This window comes from Accipiter gentilis, chromosome 5 (genome assembly GCF_929443795.1).
Source record: "Accipiter gentilis chromosome 5, bAccGen1.1, whole genome shotgun sequence".
In the NCBI taxonomy this organism is placed as follows: domain Eukaryota; kingdom Metazoa; phylum Chordata; class Aves; order Accipitriformes; family Accipitridae; genus Astur; species Astur gentilis.
This window is the reverse complement of record NC_064884.1, coordinates 17551731-17568580: the sequence shown is the minus strand read 5'-3', so window position 1 is coordinate 17568580 and position 16850 is coordinate 17551731. Positions and strand designations below refer to the sequence as shown.

The following is a 16850-nucleotide window of genomic DNA, read 5'->3' as shown; positions in this document are numbered from 1 at the left end:
TCTTAATTATTTGTGAGATATTTTTCTCACCTAGTGATAATTTCTTTGCCTCCTGAGATGACTATTGTTTCCTCAGTCAGGAATGTTGGCAAATGCTTTGTTATGCTGGGGAAAAAATGTTCAGCTTTTAATATTTTATCAGTTCCATTGGGCCAAAGGTGCCAGCAGTTGTGTAAATGGCCACCAGTCCTCAGTGGTTTAAGTCTTCAGCCTTGTCATAGGGGAACATTATAGATTATGTATAATAGTAGATGCCACTCAGTAAATACTTTGTGTGATGGGTATCTTTGACTGAAATTACTTTTTCACTTGAACAATGATTTAAGCTGTATTTTTTGGTTTTATGAGGTGACACTTTTATAATATGAAGGAATAGCTGGATGCAGTCTGAATGTCAGAGAGCTGCAGGGCAACATGAATCACAGCTTCTTTCTTGCTTTCTGAATGCTGGAGAACTTTTTAATTCATGGATGACCAGAGTGGGATTTCCCTGGTTTTATTTTGGAGTGTCTTTTGTACGTTGTATCATCTCGCCAGGTGTATCTATACTTAGAATTTTTTAAACAGTGTTAATGTTGATGACTTTTTGTACTGTACAGGGAAATTAGATATTACATCTGTTTTCTTCCTTCAGATTTGCAGGTTGCTGTACTAGGGAAAAATACATATAACGATCAATCTTATTCTTTTTACAAACAGTGTAGTGTCTTGTTTGGCTTCAGATTAGGCATATTGATGACTTGGAAAAGGAGTAGTCACGATGCAGTCAGAAAACTTACTTTCCATGTTTACTAGCACCAGGAGAAATGTGTGCACCTTAATACGCAGAAGTGGTACTTGCTGACATTGCCTCTCCTTCCTGGGTTGTCAGTCTTCCTTGGGTCGTAAGGGCTTAGCTGTTTCACTTAGAAAAACGCATTCATTTTGAAAGGCGGTGAATGTACGCGTTCAAAGTCTCTGTTGCTTTTATCGTCCAGGCCTAGAAGCCAATAGGATTTGGTTTGAACTTGAAAAATAATCTTCATAAGTACTAAAACTTATTTCAAAGCTATAATTAATTTCTTATTTATTGCATAGATTGTCTGATCAGTACTACATCACATATTTTACCCAATTTTGAAGTGTCCCACTTGTAGTCTTGCTGAATGATTCTTCATCCTACAGGTGGCTGTACAATTTATCCCTAAGGAATTTTGAAAAATTGGAATTATATCCTGCAAATATTTCCTACATTTATTTACTGTTGTCAGTGCTTCCCTTATATTGGATGATGATTTAACTGCTTAGGCTTACCGAGTTTGCAGATGTCTGGGGTTTTTATTGTGAAGGTTCAATTTATTTAAAGGATTGTCAAAGAGTTTTCAGTTTTCTATTCCTTAGCTGTACTGAATTCTGAGGAGTTTTATGTTCTCCTTACCTTCATGCAAGGTGGTATGTAGCTTGCTTTTAGACAACATTGCTTTGTTATGCTCTTGATGGATCTTCCTTATCTCTGGTATAATTCACCTGTTTGTTTGGTTTCTTTCAAATAACACCTTCACAGATTTCCTGAACAGCAAGCTTGGAACGCTTAATGGAAATAAAACAGTCACATTGAAAATGTAAAAAAAAAAAAAAAAATTTAAAAAAAAAAAAAAAAAGAAAATTAAAAAGCCTGCTTTTTTGGGGGTGATATTACAGAGAATAAGTTACATTAAACTTCATTTAGAAAGAGAAAGAAGAGCGATACTTCTTGCATGTCCTCATAAATAGATTTCTGTCCCTTACAGGAACAAACCTTGGCTCTGAGGAAAGAAGGAATAGGTGTGGTGTTAGATTCTGAACTGCCTCATCTCATTGGTATTGATGATGATCTGCTCAGTACTGGTATCATCTTGTACCACTTGAAGGTAAATACACATCTGTGTTTTCATTGCCTTTATATGCCTTGTAATTTTTTTCAGTAAACAAACTGTAATATTAATTTGCTGTCTAAATGTAGTGCTCATTACATTCATCCTAGAGTAAGAAAAGCTCTTAAGAGGTTGCAACTGATTCAGTTAAAATACCTGTTAATTTACTGTTTAGGTATATCCTGAGGGTCAACTGGTTAACCATAGATAGATGTTTAAAATTTGTACGCATGGATATTTGTTTTTCATTCACCTTATTGTATTGACTTGAAATCCAAATCTACATTAATTGCCTCAGAATTACAAAGATGGTTCTACACAGGACAGTTAAAACTTGAATTTGCTAATAATATTGTATAATAACGACTGTGAAAGCATTCTGAAAATGCTACCTGCTTTTTTTTCATGTATGTTTAAACATATATTTTGTTCAGGTTACTCTGAGAAAGTGGAAGGATAACATATCTTTGGGAGGGAGGAAGGGAGATTTCAACTGAAAATAATGCGTGTTTCTCTGTTTATTAGGAGGGCCAAACATATGTTGGCAGAGAAGATGCTGTGACAGAACAGGATATTGGTATGGAATTTGGCTTTGGTTTACATTATTTCTTCAGCTGATTTTCCTTCTTCTAACATCCCAAAATGTGAATAAAGCTTCATACTTTTTTTCCCTTTTTCAGTTCGCTGTCTGTATGTTCTTGCATATTTTAACTTTTAGAAAATTTGAGAGCTGAATTACATGGGATTTGCTTCAAGGAGCATAACTTCTAGAATAGCTTGTGGGCTTAAAATTTATTCATATCCATATACTTGTTACTAATTTATTTCTTGGTTCTTTTGAATAGCATTGTGTAAAAATCCCATCCTTTTTCATACAGCACCTGTCACAGTTACTGCATAGTTATTCTCTTAACCTTTGTATAATGACAGTATTTTTATATTGTTATACCTAAAGTAGTCTTTGGACTTTAGATTTGAGTTGAAGAAAATTCTGGAAGTTGCTAGAAAGTAGGTGGGATTCTTGTACTGATATTCTTATTTACTTCTTATGAAAGCAACTAACTGCCAGACCTGGACTGCCCTGCCACATATGTTGACTGAAGGCAGTTTCATTAAATAAACTGTATCCTTTAACTCTCAGGTGAGAGATTGAGAGTAAAATAACTTAGGTTAGTATTTATTTGTCAAAAGATGCCTGGATTAAAATTTCTATGTAAATTTCATAAAACTAGCAAACTTGCATTGCTTTGTAGTATTAAACAATACAGGTAGAGATAATCATACATCAGTTGAAGAAGAGACAGAAAGTAGCATAACTGATTGATAAAAGGCCTGAATAGAATAGAACATAAGAACCATATTTCAACCATCCTTGTTAGTCTACAATCACAGATTATATCCTGTATTTTCAGATTTAAACATGGTTGCTTTAAGGTCAAGAAGCTTTTGTTATTTCCCAGAAACTGGGAAATAACAAAAAAACCCCTTGTCTGTACAAATACATAAATTTTACTTTCCTGGTTGCTGTCAGAAGGAAAGAAGCATTTACTAATCTGGTGCTAAAACATAGGGGGAAATAACATTACACCAAAAAAACCCCAAGTAACCCAACACACTTCTCTTTCCACTACAACAAAACAATAAACAGCGTTGACATTTTAGGCGTGCAGGATGGATGAAGAAAGGAAAAAACCATTGTACAGAATAAAGAGCAAAGATACTCTCAAATATGTAGTGCAATATGTCCCTAATAAATTGATATCGGTATGCTAATCTTACTAGCTGTTAAGAAACTCATTGTGTTATTTCATTTCTTTGTATTTAGTTCTTCATGGCCTTGATTTGGAAAGTGAGCATTGCATCTTTGAAAATCTCAATGGTACTGTGAATCTAATACCACTGAATGGAGCACAGTGTTCTGTGAACGGTATTCAGATTACAGAGGCCACACACCTAAACCAAGGTATTACCCAGCACAATGTTATTTTTTATATGGTATCTTTGTTTCTTTCTGGCAACAACACTGTGTGTATATAAAGGGGTTATTGTTTAATTAATTTTAATTCCATGTCTTCTCAACTACAGCCCTAAACCATGAGGAGAGCTACAGAGTTTTTGTTCTGTCAAAGAATTGCCATGTGGTGAAAAGAGAATTCTTTACTAATTTAAGCCACTTCATAATCTTGATTGAGTATGATTTGATAGTTACCCTTTGATTTTGTTCAATGTTTATACATAAAGTGAACTCCATGCCAAATTTCTTAGGTTGCTGTAATATTAAGAAAAAGAATATTGGACTCTATAGGACTAAAATAATGTCAGACACACCCCTGCCCCCGTCCCTAAGCTTCAGGCTGGTCCTACTTAACACCTGCCAAATCCTCTTGTGTAGCAGGAGATTCAGCTGAGGTATCTGTTCACTGCAGCTGTAGGGAAATGGCAAAAAGGGGGAGGCTAACCCTCATGGAGGAGGTTTAGAGAATTATAATTTTAATATAAAAGCCTTAAAATCTGGAAATGAAAAAGCAGCTGGGACAGCTGGGAACAAAGGTGTATTGTGTTGGCCTGGAAAGGACTGGCTAACAAGCCGGTGAGTGCTGCAGTGGAGGTTTGGGATGTTTTATCTTCCAGGAGCACCCAAGAATATTTTCCCATTTAGCAATGAGCTGAAGACCTGTTTAGAAGTGAGGCTGTGACACAGCTCAGCTGCTGAAAAACAATCTCATTTTACATTCCTGGAAGGAAGCTTTCAGAGTAAGCTTATTCTAACAAAGGAAGAATGCAGTGTTGAACAAGGAAAGTCGTGCATCTTTAATGAACTCAAACAAGTGCTTCAAAAGTCTGCTTTCAGAAAGTAAGGAGTTTTGGTGTAGAGAGGGGACATGGATTTTGTAAAGTGTCTATTTCTTCATGGAAAATGAGAGATATATATATGCTTGTTTCTGTTACAGATACTGGGGGGAAAAAACAGAATTCCAGCCCCCTTTGTTTTATGTTTGGGTAAATCCCATTGATAAATTGTTAGCAAAAAGAAACATTGATGTTAATGGCAAATAACGCTGTAAACAATAAGAACTGAGTTGCAATGACTCATCTTTACTTTATCCTACTGCATTTCAAAGGCAGTAGAGGTTTGATGTGCCTCAGAAGAATGTAGGAGTTTGGATGCTATTTCCCTCTTCCAGGCATATGTAGCAACTTGATTTTTTTGTATTGTGAAGAGTGGAAACATGACTTTTTTCCTCCCAGATTTCTGTTTAATGAAATTCGCAACTCAAAAGAAGGGGGAAGGGTTCTTTTGTTTTTCTAAATTGTGAAAAAACAGCTGCATAAGCTGACCTTAAGCCTGTGTAACCAGACTGAGTCTAACAGAAAGATGGCACCTATGACATCAGATGGGCAAAGCTGACAAAATAACTAGTTTAATGACTCGTGCACAAACCGTGTATCCTAGCTGTGTTAGCATTTACTTTCACAGCATGAAGTGCCAGCCTCCCTAAATATCCACTTTAGGTAATGCTGATTAACTGCTCATGTATTTAAATGTTTCCGTTCATCATTAATAACTGTTCATTTGAAAATATGTTAGGTTTTTAGACTGCCATGGATTTGAAAAAAAAAGAAGCATAATAATTAATTACCACCTTCCTTCTACAGATTACTTGCAGCTTTTGTGAATTCTGGCTAATGTGGCCTTTTTGTATAAATGTAACTTACTTATTTTTTATTCTTAAGAACATATGGTAGGATTTCTAGAGGTAACTGAATTAATATTCACCATTAGAGTTTTTTCTTTACCTTAAATGTATCCACAACATAAACCAAGTTTTCAGGTTCTTAGGCCAAACTGCCAGCCCTTTACTAACCTCCCACTGCTTGTTTTTTATAGTTCGTTAATAAAAAAAATATAAAAATGAAGTAGTGACTTTTAGAAGTTGGTAAGATATTAATTATAGTTACACTTGTTTGCATAGTTCCAAAATATTGATCTGTGTAGGTCAGAGATGCTTGATAACATTCAACAGGCATTCTTCTTTTATATATAAAAATTCCCCCCCCCCCCCCCCCATACTCTCTGGTCATTTATGTGTTGGAGTCAAGCAGTTAAATTGTGAGATCAGAGCTCCACAAATGATAAAGTCTTTTTTGCTTAGTTTTTGTTGTTGTTGTTGTTCTTAGTACTATCAATGTATTTGACAAACCTTTTTCCTTTGCCATTTAACATTCAAGGAGAATAAGAATTGTTGCTTACAGTAAATAAAAGGAAAGCAAACCCATAGCAAATCCAGTTATGTTTCCATGATGATGTTTATGCTGCACTTTGCATACTTGCATTCTGATGGAGAGCTGCAATGTACAACAGCAGACAATTGAACCTGGTACTTAGGAAATATTTGACTGCATGGTTTTGTCCAGACTTTTTTTTTCCTAAAGAGGCTTTGATGCTGATGCTTATTGAAGTTCTGTCAAGTGGGAGTTAAGATTGTAGACTTTTTCCTTAATAACAGAATAACACAAAAATGATGATAGGATTCAGAGAAGTACCAAAAGAGAAACCTAGGAGTTGTTCATATGATCTGCCATCTAGGTTTGACTGTCAGGTGCTTGTTGTTAAGCTTCTTTCTCCTGTTTTCTTTTAACTTCATGAAGTTAGGAAAACATATCTATAACTATATTAATTCTGAAATTTTAACTTATTTAAGTTGCTTCCAGCTAGTAAAGTGGTCAAAAATCTTTACAAATAATTATTTTTATCTTCATTTGAAAGTAACTGAAGGAATTTCATAGAAATTCTCACTGTGACAAAATCTCCATCCAGGCAGTGAGCAGGAGTGGAACAGATAAATGTTTGGGACTACTGTGAGCATATGAAGCAGTGGTAGACTAAAACCAGTTTTAGCCTCTTCACTACAGCAGTCATGACCATCAGGGAACCCTTTTTAATATGCTTACATTAAAAGTATGCCCAGTACACTTCGTGAAGGAAAGGTCATTATATAAATAAGAGGTGGTATCAAAATGACTTTGCAATACAAACCTATGTACAGATTTATGAAAGGTAATTCTTTTTAAGATTAGACTGAGGCAAACTGTTCACATGGTCCAAAATTGAGGTGTTTTGTAGACAGCAAGAAGTGATGTCATGACTATAGTGCTTTTTGCTGTTTATTTGCCAAGACTGAATGACCTTATTTGGGTTGATATTCCTAATTAAGCTAATTTTAACAGGAGCATTCCTTATTAAGGACAGCATTTCATTCTCAGATGGTAAGAATTTATTTGCAGTGAACAGTCTTAAGTGCAGTTTTTTCATACTGTGAGTGTAATGGAGTCCTTTTTTCTGTTTAAGAATGCCTCATACTGACTGACAGATAAATGCTTGATTCTGTGGCAGTTAACTTGGAAGACTTTCATGTTACGACAGTAGTGAGACATCACTGACAATATACTTCCCAGTAGGAAATTATTAATCTTGATGCTGTTGTCTTTAAAATACGATAAGAATTGCCCAGAATCTCATTATTTGTGACCTGTACCTTAACTGATTAAATACAATAATAGATGTGCATTGAGCAATATGAATTATTCAAGGTTCTTCCTTCAGAAAATAGCTATTGGGTATAAAAGTCTCATAATCCTATTTTGAGGGATGATAAACTTCAGTGTTGTTTCACATAGAGAAGAAAAAGGTAAGTGAAAGTACAAGTTATAGTGATCTGGAGCTTTCAGTTAGGTGGATTCAAACCTGATTGCGATTGGTAGTGGATGGACAAGTTTGTTCTTAGTCACATTTATGGACATTCCCATTGTATCTGGTACCTACTGGTGGCTTCCAAAGTAGCACTGTTGAAGAGTGTGTAGATCAAATTGGGGCATCTGCTTTCACTGCTTCCTCTACCTATATTTAGTCTTTAACTGAACTGCATGAATGTGATTGACCTTTGTGTGTGTGAACGTGTGGGTTTTTTGTTTTGGGTTTTTTTTTTTGTTTTGGTTTGGTTTTTTTAAGTAGGAAGAGGAAGGAATAAACTATATACATCAGTTAATGTAGCTGTCACCATGCATTGTTATATACTTGAATTATCAAAACACATTTTCATTTTGTTCTTTGTTAATGGAAGTCTTCGCTTACATATTGCATGTCTGAAAAATTGCATGGCATTTTCAGGTACAGAATGTTGTCAGTGAATGGTGTGTGTTTTTTCTCATCAGGTGCTGTTATATTACTTGGAAGAACCAATATGTTTCGTTTTAACCACCCCAAAGAAGCTGCTAAGCTAAGGGAGAAAAGAAAGGTGAGATTAAATCAGTGTTCAGTAAATTTAAACCTTTTCACAATTTCTTGCTAATACAGACATACCTCAATTGTTGTAGAATGATATTTTTTTTTATTTGCTTCACATACTTTAGTTAATATTTCATCAAGTGAAACAACGTAAGAGTTTGTAAGTACATCAGTGTTTGTCTAATATGTTTATTTTATGGTCTGTTGTTAGAGTGGACTGCTGTCTTCCTTCAGCTTGTCTATGACAGATCTTTCAAAATCTTGTGAGAACCTGTCAGCCGTTATGCTTTATAATCCAGGGTGAGTATATTCTAAAATGCAGTTGTTAAAATTCCAACCATTCTTCATTTTAGTGGTTTGAATGTTCCAAATGGCAGTAATAGAAAATATTTTGTTCTCAGGTTATGTTTGTTTAATAACGGGCTTCTGAATGAAGCCAGAACTTTTCAGAAATGTTATTTGAACTAGTCCATGCTAGAAAATGGGGTGAAGGGACACTGAGGAGCTTTCCATCCCGCTTAAAACTTGCTTCTACCTGGGATTTCTCCCAAGTAACGCAAGTGTAACTGCACCAGTGAACACCCACACTGATAGATCTAGCATAAAGGAAGTTGTAGTCCCTGGAATCTGGGAGACAACATTTGCGTTATAACCAAGGCAGTTCAGCACAATAATGATACAGCAAATTTTACATTTATTCTTTCTTCAGAAATAAAAGTTAACTATTTTTCCTGAGAAAAATGCATTTTAAACTGAAAATTAAGATTTCTTGAGTTCGTATAGTACCAATACAATCATAAAAAGGCTGGGAAATGTATGTCTTATGTTCTCACCTATATACCTCCTAGTAGGTGGCCAAGTTAGGATGTGGAAAACAGTTTTATTATATAGTTAGAATGACAAAGACCGCTTCTTGTAGAGAAGCTGTTTTTAATGTTTTTACCAGTGTTCTTAAAGTGACTTATGGAGAATTGATGGCACTTTGTTCTAATTTTTTTTTCAATAGCTAGTGCCTGTGTTTTGAATTGAGCGTGAGATGAGGCACTTTAACCACCTATGCACTTTTGAAAAATTGGCTGTAAATTGAATTACAGGCTTGGATAGTGCAGCTTTACTCCCAAGTTTTATTGTGGGGTTGCTCTTTCTCCATTAGCATTTAGGAAGATTGGACAGGTAATAATAACTTCAAGTTAAACAATGTCTTAAATACAGTGAGTATGTGTAATAACACTGATAAATTACATCTTTTTTTTAGACAGAGCTGAAGGAGAAGGTCAAAAAAGTTTATGTATGTTTTGCTATTTCTTTAGCTTTTCAAATAGTTCAATCTAAAAACTTCTAGTGATAGTTGCTAGTATTATATTTTTTGTGGGCTGAGGAAAATTCCTGGCTGTTGTTTGTTACCTCTTGTTATTGATCAGCTACCATGGGCTTTTCCCCGACTAATAATGTTACTCTGCTACAATACTGTTATGAATAATTGCATTATGCTGCTCAGTACTGACCTTGACTTTGCAGTCAGCATAGAGTAGGACAGATAGTTTCAGCATTGCCTCACTTTTACTCTTTCAAATTTGCAGCAAAATATAATGGCATGGGCAAGGCGCAGTTGAAGGTGGACTTAAGAATGATTTCCCAGCCCAAGAAGTTCATACTGTCTTCAGATAATGCCAAATTGTGTCTTATAGAGAGGATTTTTCCTGTAACTTATTTTAAAAAAAAACAACAAAAAACCAAAAACAAAACAAAACACAAAAGAGAGAGTGAGAGAAAGTCTGGAGAGATACTTGCTTGTCTCAGATGGAGTAGATTGCAGCAAATTCTTCTTTCCCCTTGATATGTTCTGTGTAATATAGCTTCCCTTTTCCTTATCAGTTCTTCAAACATCTTGCTTTCCTGGAAATTGAACACTGTGAAATTATTAAATTATCAATGTGTGCAGCAATTCTTAGAAACACTACCGTTTTTCCCATCTGACACTTCTAACTTTTATTTTCCTTTCTTGGGTGTGATTACGAGAGCATTGTTGCTGTTGAAATTGAGGCTAAGATTGGGTGAAATACCTTTCATATTCCTGAACACTTTCATGCCTGTGTTTTATTAGACTAAGCTACAAGCAGAGAGTTAACTATTGATGTTCTCCTGCTACCCTGCATTCAATTAATCTTTGTGAACTGGCTTGCAGGAATAGGTATTTTGTCCTCCTTAATTTGTAAACACAAGAAAGGATTATGCCTAAGGCTCACATTACAGGAGGAATGTAGGTCTGCATGACTGTCACTTGTTTGTGAGCCATAAAACCTACCTGAGGTTGTTCCATAGTCACCGTTATGTACATATGTTATTCTAAGCAAGGAAGCTCATGAGTCATAGAATAGTTTGGTTTGGAAGGGACCTTTAAAGGTCATCTCGTCCAACCCCCTTGCAACGAGCACGGACATCTTCAATGAGATCAGGTTGCTCAGAGCCCTGTCCAACCTGACCTGGAATGTTTCCAGGGACGGGGCATCTACCACTTCTCTGGGCAACCTGTGCCAGTATTTCACCACCCTCATTGTAAAAATTTTCTTCTGTATATCTAGTCAAAACCTACCCTCTTTTAGTTTTAAACCATTACCCCTTGCCCTGTCACAACAGGCCGGGCTAAAAAGTTTGTCCTCAGTTTTCTTATGAGCCCCCTTTAGGTATTGAAAGGCTGCAATAAGGTCTCCCTGGAGCCTTCCCTTCTCCAGGCTGAGTAGCTCTAACTCTTTTAGGCTTTCTTCATAGGAGAGGTGTTCCATCCCCCTGACCGTTTTTGTGGCCCTCCTCTGCAGCTGCTCCAACAGGTCCATGTCTTTCCTGTACCGAGGGCTCCAGAGCTGGATTCAGTACTCCAGGTGGAGTCTCACCAGAGTGGAGGAGAGGGGCAGAATCGCCTCCCTCGACTTGCTGGCCTCGCTTCTTTTGATGCGGCCCAGAATGCGAATGGTCTTCCGGGCTGCGAGCGCACATTGTCGGCTCACATCCAGCTTTTCACCCAGCAGTACCCCCAAGTCCTTCTCAGCCGGGCTGCTCTCGATCTCTTCATCCCCCAAGCCTGTACTGATCCCGGGGATTGCCCCGAGCCAGAGGCAGGACCCTGCACTTGGCCTTGTTGAACCTCATGAGGTTCACATGGGCCCACTTCTCGAGCTTGTCCAGGTCCCTCTGGATGGCGTCCCAACACTCAGGCACGTCAACTGCAGCACACAGCTTGGTGTCATCTGCAGACTTGCTGAGGTTGCACTTGATCCCGCTGTCCATGTCATTGATGAAGATATTGAACAGTACTGGTCCCAATGTTTGCGCATCCAAAACCTACCAACCAACCAAAAAAAAAAAACTCTAAAAAAGCAAACCTCAAATATGACTGTTTTTACTGCTTTCATGACTGCTGCAATGAGAAGGTAGGCCCTGAGGTTTGCACTGCTGCTTAACTGAGCCCTGGTCTTAAAAATCATAGAAGAAAGTTATCCTCCATACCTGATGCATCTTTATGGACATCAGTTTGGCAACAGCAGCTTTTGAGCTTACTCTGGGGTTCCATGACCATTTTAAATTTATTTGTGTTGATGCTAACACTGTTTTCTTTCCATCTCCTCCTTTGTGACAGCACTGGGGTTTTTCTGATCTTGTGGTGAGCTTATCCCAAGGAGATAATTCTGCAGAAAGTGTTCCTTTAGGGGGAACAGGTGGCCAGGGTAAATGCAAGTTAAAGAAAAGAATACATTTTGAATAAAGCAGACACCAAGCATTTAGGCCTTAGTAATAATTCAAAGCCAATGGCATTGTATTTGTAAAGAGTTAGGCAGCTTGCAGAAAGCTTGAGCTCTGTACTTCCAGCTAGGAATGCTGCTTAGCAAGTACAGTGCTGCAGTGGTTATTCTTTTGAGTGGTGACTCTGTTCAGCCTGGTTAAAACATTCAATAAATCTGATCTCCAGATATCAAAGGCAGGGTAATTTTACCCAAGACATTAGGTGGGGGTGAGCATCTTGCTTCCTCGAAAAGTGCAGATGGAAAAGAATACCCTACACTAAATTCGGTTTGGACTTTTTTTTTTTTCATCAGCAACAATGTAGGATGTGGTCCTTTGGTATGACCCTTTATTACAATAGATTGTAGTGTCAGTTTCTCATAACATAATGGTGCTGTACTGCCCACCAGCAGTGTACATCTAGATTCAGTAGCTGGTCCTCTGTTTTTTGGGTTTGGTTTTTTTTTTGCGACTTATGTAGCTGACTAGCGTTCTGCCTATTGTTAATTTAGCACTTTCAAGACCACCATTCTTCCAGTTTCAGTTTTGATAACCTAAAGACTGGTAGCTAAATTTGCAGTTTCTATAGGTTGCAATGAACAGCTTGTAAGATCTCACATCTAGCAATCAATGGGAAAAGAGCCTGTGGGGTATTATCTTCAGTTGTTGTGAAAGCAGATAAATGATGGATCTTGCTTACTATATCTGTATCTTTCCCATGTGAAAATCAGTGTTATATTTAATTTTGTTTTCAGATGGGTGGTCTTTGTGCGTGGCTTTTGCGGGGTGTGTGTGTGTGGGGGGGTGTGTGTGTGTTTTGTTTGGCTGTTGATTTCCCATATGTGGAGATAGTTGCATAAAATTTTGGCTTAACATGCAAAATTCTTTGTTCTGCTTGTTCCCAGTCTTTGTCTTTAATCTGATGTCATGCAACACTGCTTCAGATAATAAGCTTTGGATAAAATAGAATTCTGCACATAGATTTATGCTGAAGATTTCATTTGTGGGCCTTTTGTAAGCTACATTATACTGTAACTCTAAAATCACTCATGAGAAACCTTGGTCTTGTCATGGATTTAGCATGGGGGGTTTTGTTTTGTTTTTTAAATTAATTTCATAAATTGGGCTACTGAACAGCATTGTAACATCTTTGTAGTCTTGCCAATACTCGGTCTTTCCTAACAGATGTAGTACCAGATAGCACTTTTGTGCTGTGTAAATTAAGGTATTGTAGTACTGTGCTAGTAGAACTGACTTCCTTTCTCTGCAGCTTATCGACACTGCTCTTATCACTAGATATGCCATGTTTTCGAGGAAAATAGTGTCTATTTAATTCAACACTGATCAGATTATGTTCCTTTGTGGTAGATCTATGAAAGAAGAAAGAGTGGATTCTAGTCTTTAATATCTCTATGTTTCTTTCTTTTTAAATTCAAGCTAATATTTTTTTCTATTCACAGTGGTGCTCGTATTAATAAAGGGAGTAGAGGTTATGTGAAAAAGATTTTTATTATGGGTAGACTAAACCAGAAAACAGCAGTATTGCATCTGTGCTTTGTAAAACTGGCAGAGATTTGTTATAGCCAGTGATTTTTTTCAGTGATGCTGAGATTTTTTTTTTTTTACTAGCTTCTTCAATAAACAAGGTTTCTGCAATCATTGACTGCCTGTCCTGCCTCCCCAGATTATCTCCTGTCCTGAAATAACTTTGAGCCCATAACCAGTTTGAAGCAAATATTGCAGAGGTAATGGTCTCAAAAATGGTGAATTCCAAATATATTGAGAAAATAGGCAGCCAGCTAAGGAAGGCAGGCATCAATATTACCCCTGCAGAAATAAAGGCTCCAGTGTGAGCACCTTTGAGAGAGAACAGAGACACTGTGAATAACGCCTAGGTAGGAGAGCCTTCAGTGGAGCTCAGACCGTCTTAGGCACCACAGAATTTATGTAGCAGCAAAACACCAGGCTGTTAGCCCTTCTCTTCTGGTATTTACTTGTCTAAAATGCTTTAAACGTGCATTTTTAAAACAATTGGCTGTAGCATTTGGAAGCTGTTGAATGGGGTGTTGATGATGATCAATATTTGGCTTTGGGAAATAACCATTTTCACTGAAGAAAGAACCACTTTTGCATAGTTAATTCCTCTTTCCTGAGCAACCTTTTGAACACAACCAGTTTTTATTTCACTGTAAGGTAAAACTGATTGTCGTGACACCACTGTTAAAGGTACTAGAGGCAATTCCTCACAGAGAAAATCACAGAGTTTTTACCACTGACCAGTTTTTATATCAGACTGATTCCTGTGATGGCTGATATTCCTTGTATCAGATCTCAGTCAAAAGCTAGTTACTGTTTTATGCTTATATAAAATATGTTTGCCAAATTATGTGTTTTATAGGATAGTCGAAATATCAAAAGATTTTTGCTCTAGCTTTGCACATTAAGTTAGCCGCTGTGAAACATTTTATATCATTATGGCTTAACGAAGCATAGTGTCCTGGTTTTGGATGGGATAGAGTTAATTTTCCTTCTAGTAGCTGGTATAGTACTATGTTTTGGATTCAGTGTGAAAAGAATGTTGATAACACACTGATGTTTTCAGTTGTTGCTAAGTGGTGTTTAGACTAAGTCAAGGATTTTTCAGCTTCTCATGCCTAGTTAGCAAGAAGGTTGGAGGGGCATGAGAAGCTGGGAGGGGACACAGCCAGGACAGCTGATCCAAACTGGCCAACAGGGTATTCCATACCATGGGACATCATATCCAGTATATAACCTGGGGGGAATTGGCCTAGGGGAGGATTGCTGCTCGGGAACTAACTGGGCATTGGTCTGTGAGTGGTGAGCAATTGCATTGTGCATCACTTGTTTTGTATATTCCAATCCTTTTATTATTATTGTCATTTTATTATTGTTGTTATTATCATTATTAGTTTCTTCCTTTCTGTTCTGTTAAACTGTTTTTATCTCAACCCACAAGTTTTACCTTTTTCTTTCCAATTCTCTCCCCCATCCCACTGGGTGGGAGGGAAGTGAGTGAGCAGTTGCTTGGTGCTTAGTTGCTGGCTGGGGTTAAACCATGACACATGGGAATACTTGTAAATCATCTTTGCCAACTGTCTAAGCAAAGATGATCTACGTCTGACAGTGCTCAACAGACATCTGCATTTCCACAGACCAGAGCTATATTCCTCAGGGTCTATATTATTTTCAGCTGAAGTAATGAATATAGTGCCATTTGTTAGCCAAGCCCTAGGTAAGAAGTGATAACTAACATCTATGAATTCCAGAGGCAGCAGACCATAGCCAAAGCAAGGGCTTATTGAGGTATAACTTAAAAAAAAAGAAAAATAAAATAAGCACATGGTAACCATTGAATTAAGATTTTGCTTTCTGAAGGTCCCTTAAGATTGATTTTTGTTCTCTTGCATAACTTTCTGGATTTTGCATTGCTGCAACAGAAATTGTGATCAAATTAAAAATACTAAGTTGTTGTCATCTCTTCTTGTGCTGAAATATTGAGTAGTGCCTATCCTAGACGCAGTTTTAATGCAAATGTGAAGGGGCTCTTGGTGAGATATTTACATGAGAGCTCTGGTTATCTGGAGTTGTGTATAAAAATCTACATTTGCTAATCCCTTAGGCATTGTAGAAGGCATTTTTTAAAATGAATTTGTGAGAAATAGGGAAAAATTGATTTTGTAAAACTAGTTTTTCTCTGCCATTGCAGCAGTTAAAGATACTACCTGAGCACGTAGGAATCAAAGTTCATTTAAATTGCTTTGTAAACTTTAGATTATTGGCCTATGTTTTGCATGTTTCCAAGGGCAATTCTTTTTTGTCATAGGCATTTGTATGATTTTAGAAAGAAATATTAAACATAACCTACTTTTAAAAAACTTGGTTATATAATTGTGGTCATGACATCTTAAACTGCAGTTCCTCACATACTTGAAGTTAACTTGTGGTGCAGTCTTCATTTTTTCAGTATTTATGAACCTATCTCACTAATCTGCAAGCTCCTTAAGGTGTAACAGGTCTGAAGTAACTGGGTATTTGTGTATTTGGTTGAATATTTTAATCCACATATAGGTTCTCTATATTCAACCAAATACACAAATATCCAGTTATTTCAGACCCGCTACAGCTTTCTGAAGGTGTTTATATAGTTGGACTAAGTTAAGTAAGCTCAGAAAACCCCTGAAACTCTGAAGCATTAGAAGATGTTATTCAGAAAATGATGCAACAGAATCACTGATATTTATCCCCTTTATTATATTGATAGGATCTGAATTCAGATTTTCCTTTTTTATTTAAAAAAGCATAGAGATATTATTTTCAGAAACTTCCTTAAAAAACATAAATCATTCAAAGGTAATTAAAATAAGAGGCCTTCTGTGGAACTGTAATAAGAGCTGATATTAAAAATGACATAAAATACTCTCCTGTAAGTATTCAGAACCTTATCAAACTAAATACACGAAGACCTCAAAATATTTTAGATAAATGGGTTTGGATTGTGTTCTGTGCTTGAGTGTTTCATTTTGCAGGAATTTGAGTTTTTTCAACCCTGCTGGTTACATCATAGTAATATTTCGGGTTTCAGGGTTTTTGGTTTTTTCCCTTGGAGGAAAAGGAAGAACTAGGAGCATGTGGTAGCATACTTTTGTAGCTCTTTCCCTTCTCAGAAGTGGCCAAGTTAATAAACCACATCACTGGCATTTGAAAAATGTGTTTAGAAAGAACAATTTAAATTTTGCTTTTGAATAGTAATGTGATGATTGTTCTATTAATCTAACCAATTTAACCTCTAATAAAAAAAACTGTTGTTGACTTTAAAATCTTCTGTACGGCTAATGTTTTTTCTATCAATTCCTTTCTTAATTGATTGCTCTGTT

The 16850-nt window shown here is 36.7% G+C and overlaps 1 protein-coding gene across 7 annotated transcripts in view; it reads left to right on the top strand.

Annotated features, from left to right (window-relative positions):
• The window catches only part of KIF16B (kinesin family member 16B), a 145731-nt gene that overhangs the window by 64134 nt on the left and 64747 nt on the right, over positions 1-16850 (top strand). For all 7 annotated transcript variants that reach the window (XR_007506046.1, XM_049800520.1, XM_049800519.1 and 4 more), the window contains 5 exons: positions 1770-1889; positions 2418-2469; positions 3718-3855; positions 8106-8188; positions 8390-8478. Coding sequence is in view for 6 of the 7 variants with exons in the window: in XM_049800520.1 (XP_049656477.1) it covers positions 1770-1889; positions 2418-2469; positions 3718-3855; positions 8106-8188; positions 8390-8478 (482 nt within the window). In the remaining variant the exon portion in view is untranslated. The remainder of the gene's footprint in view (positions 1-1769; positions 1890-2417; positions 2470-3717; positions 3856-8105; positions 8189-8389; positions 8479-16850) is intronic.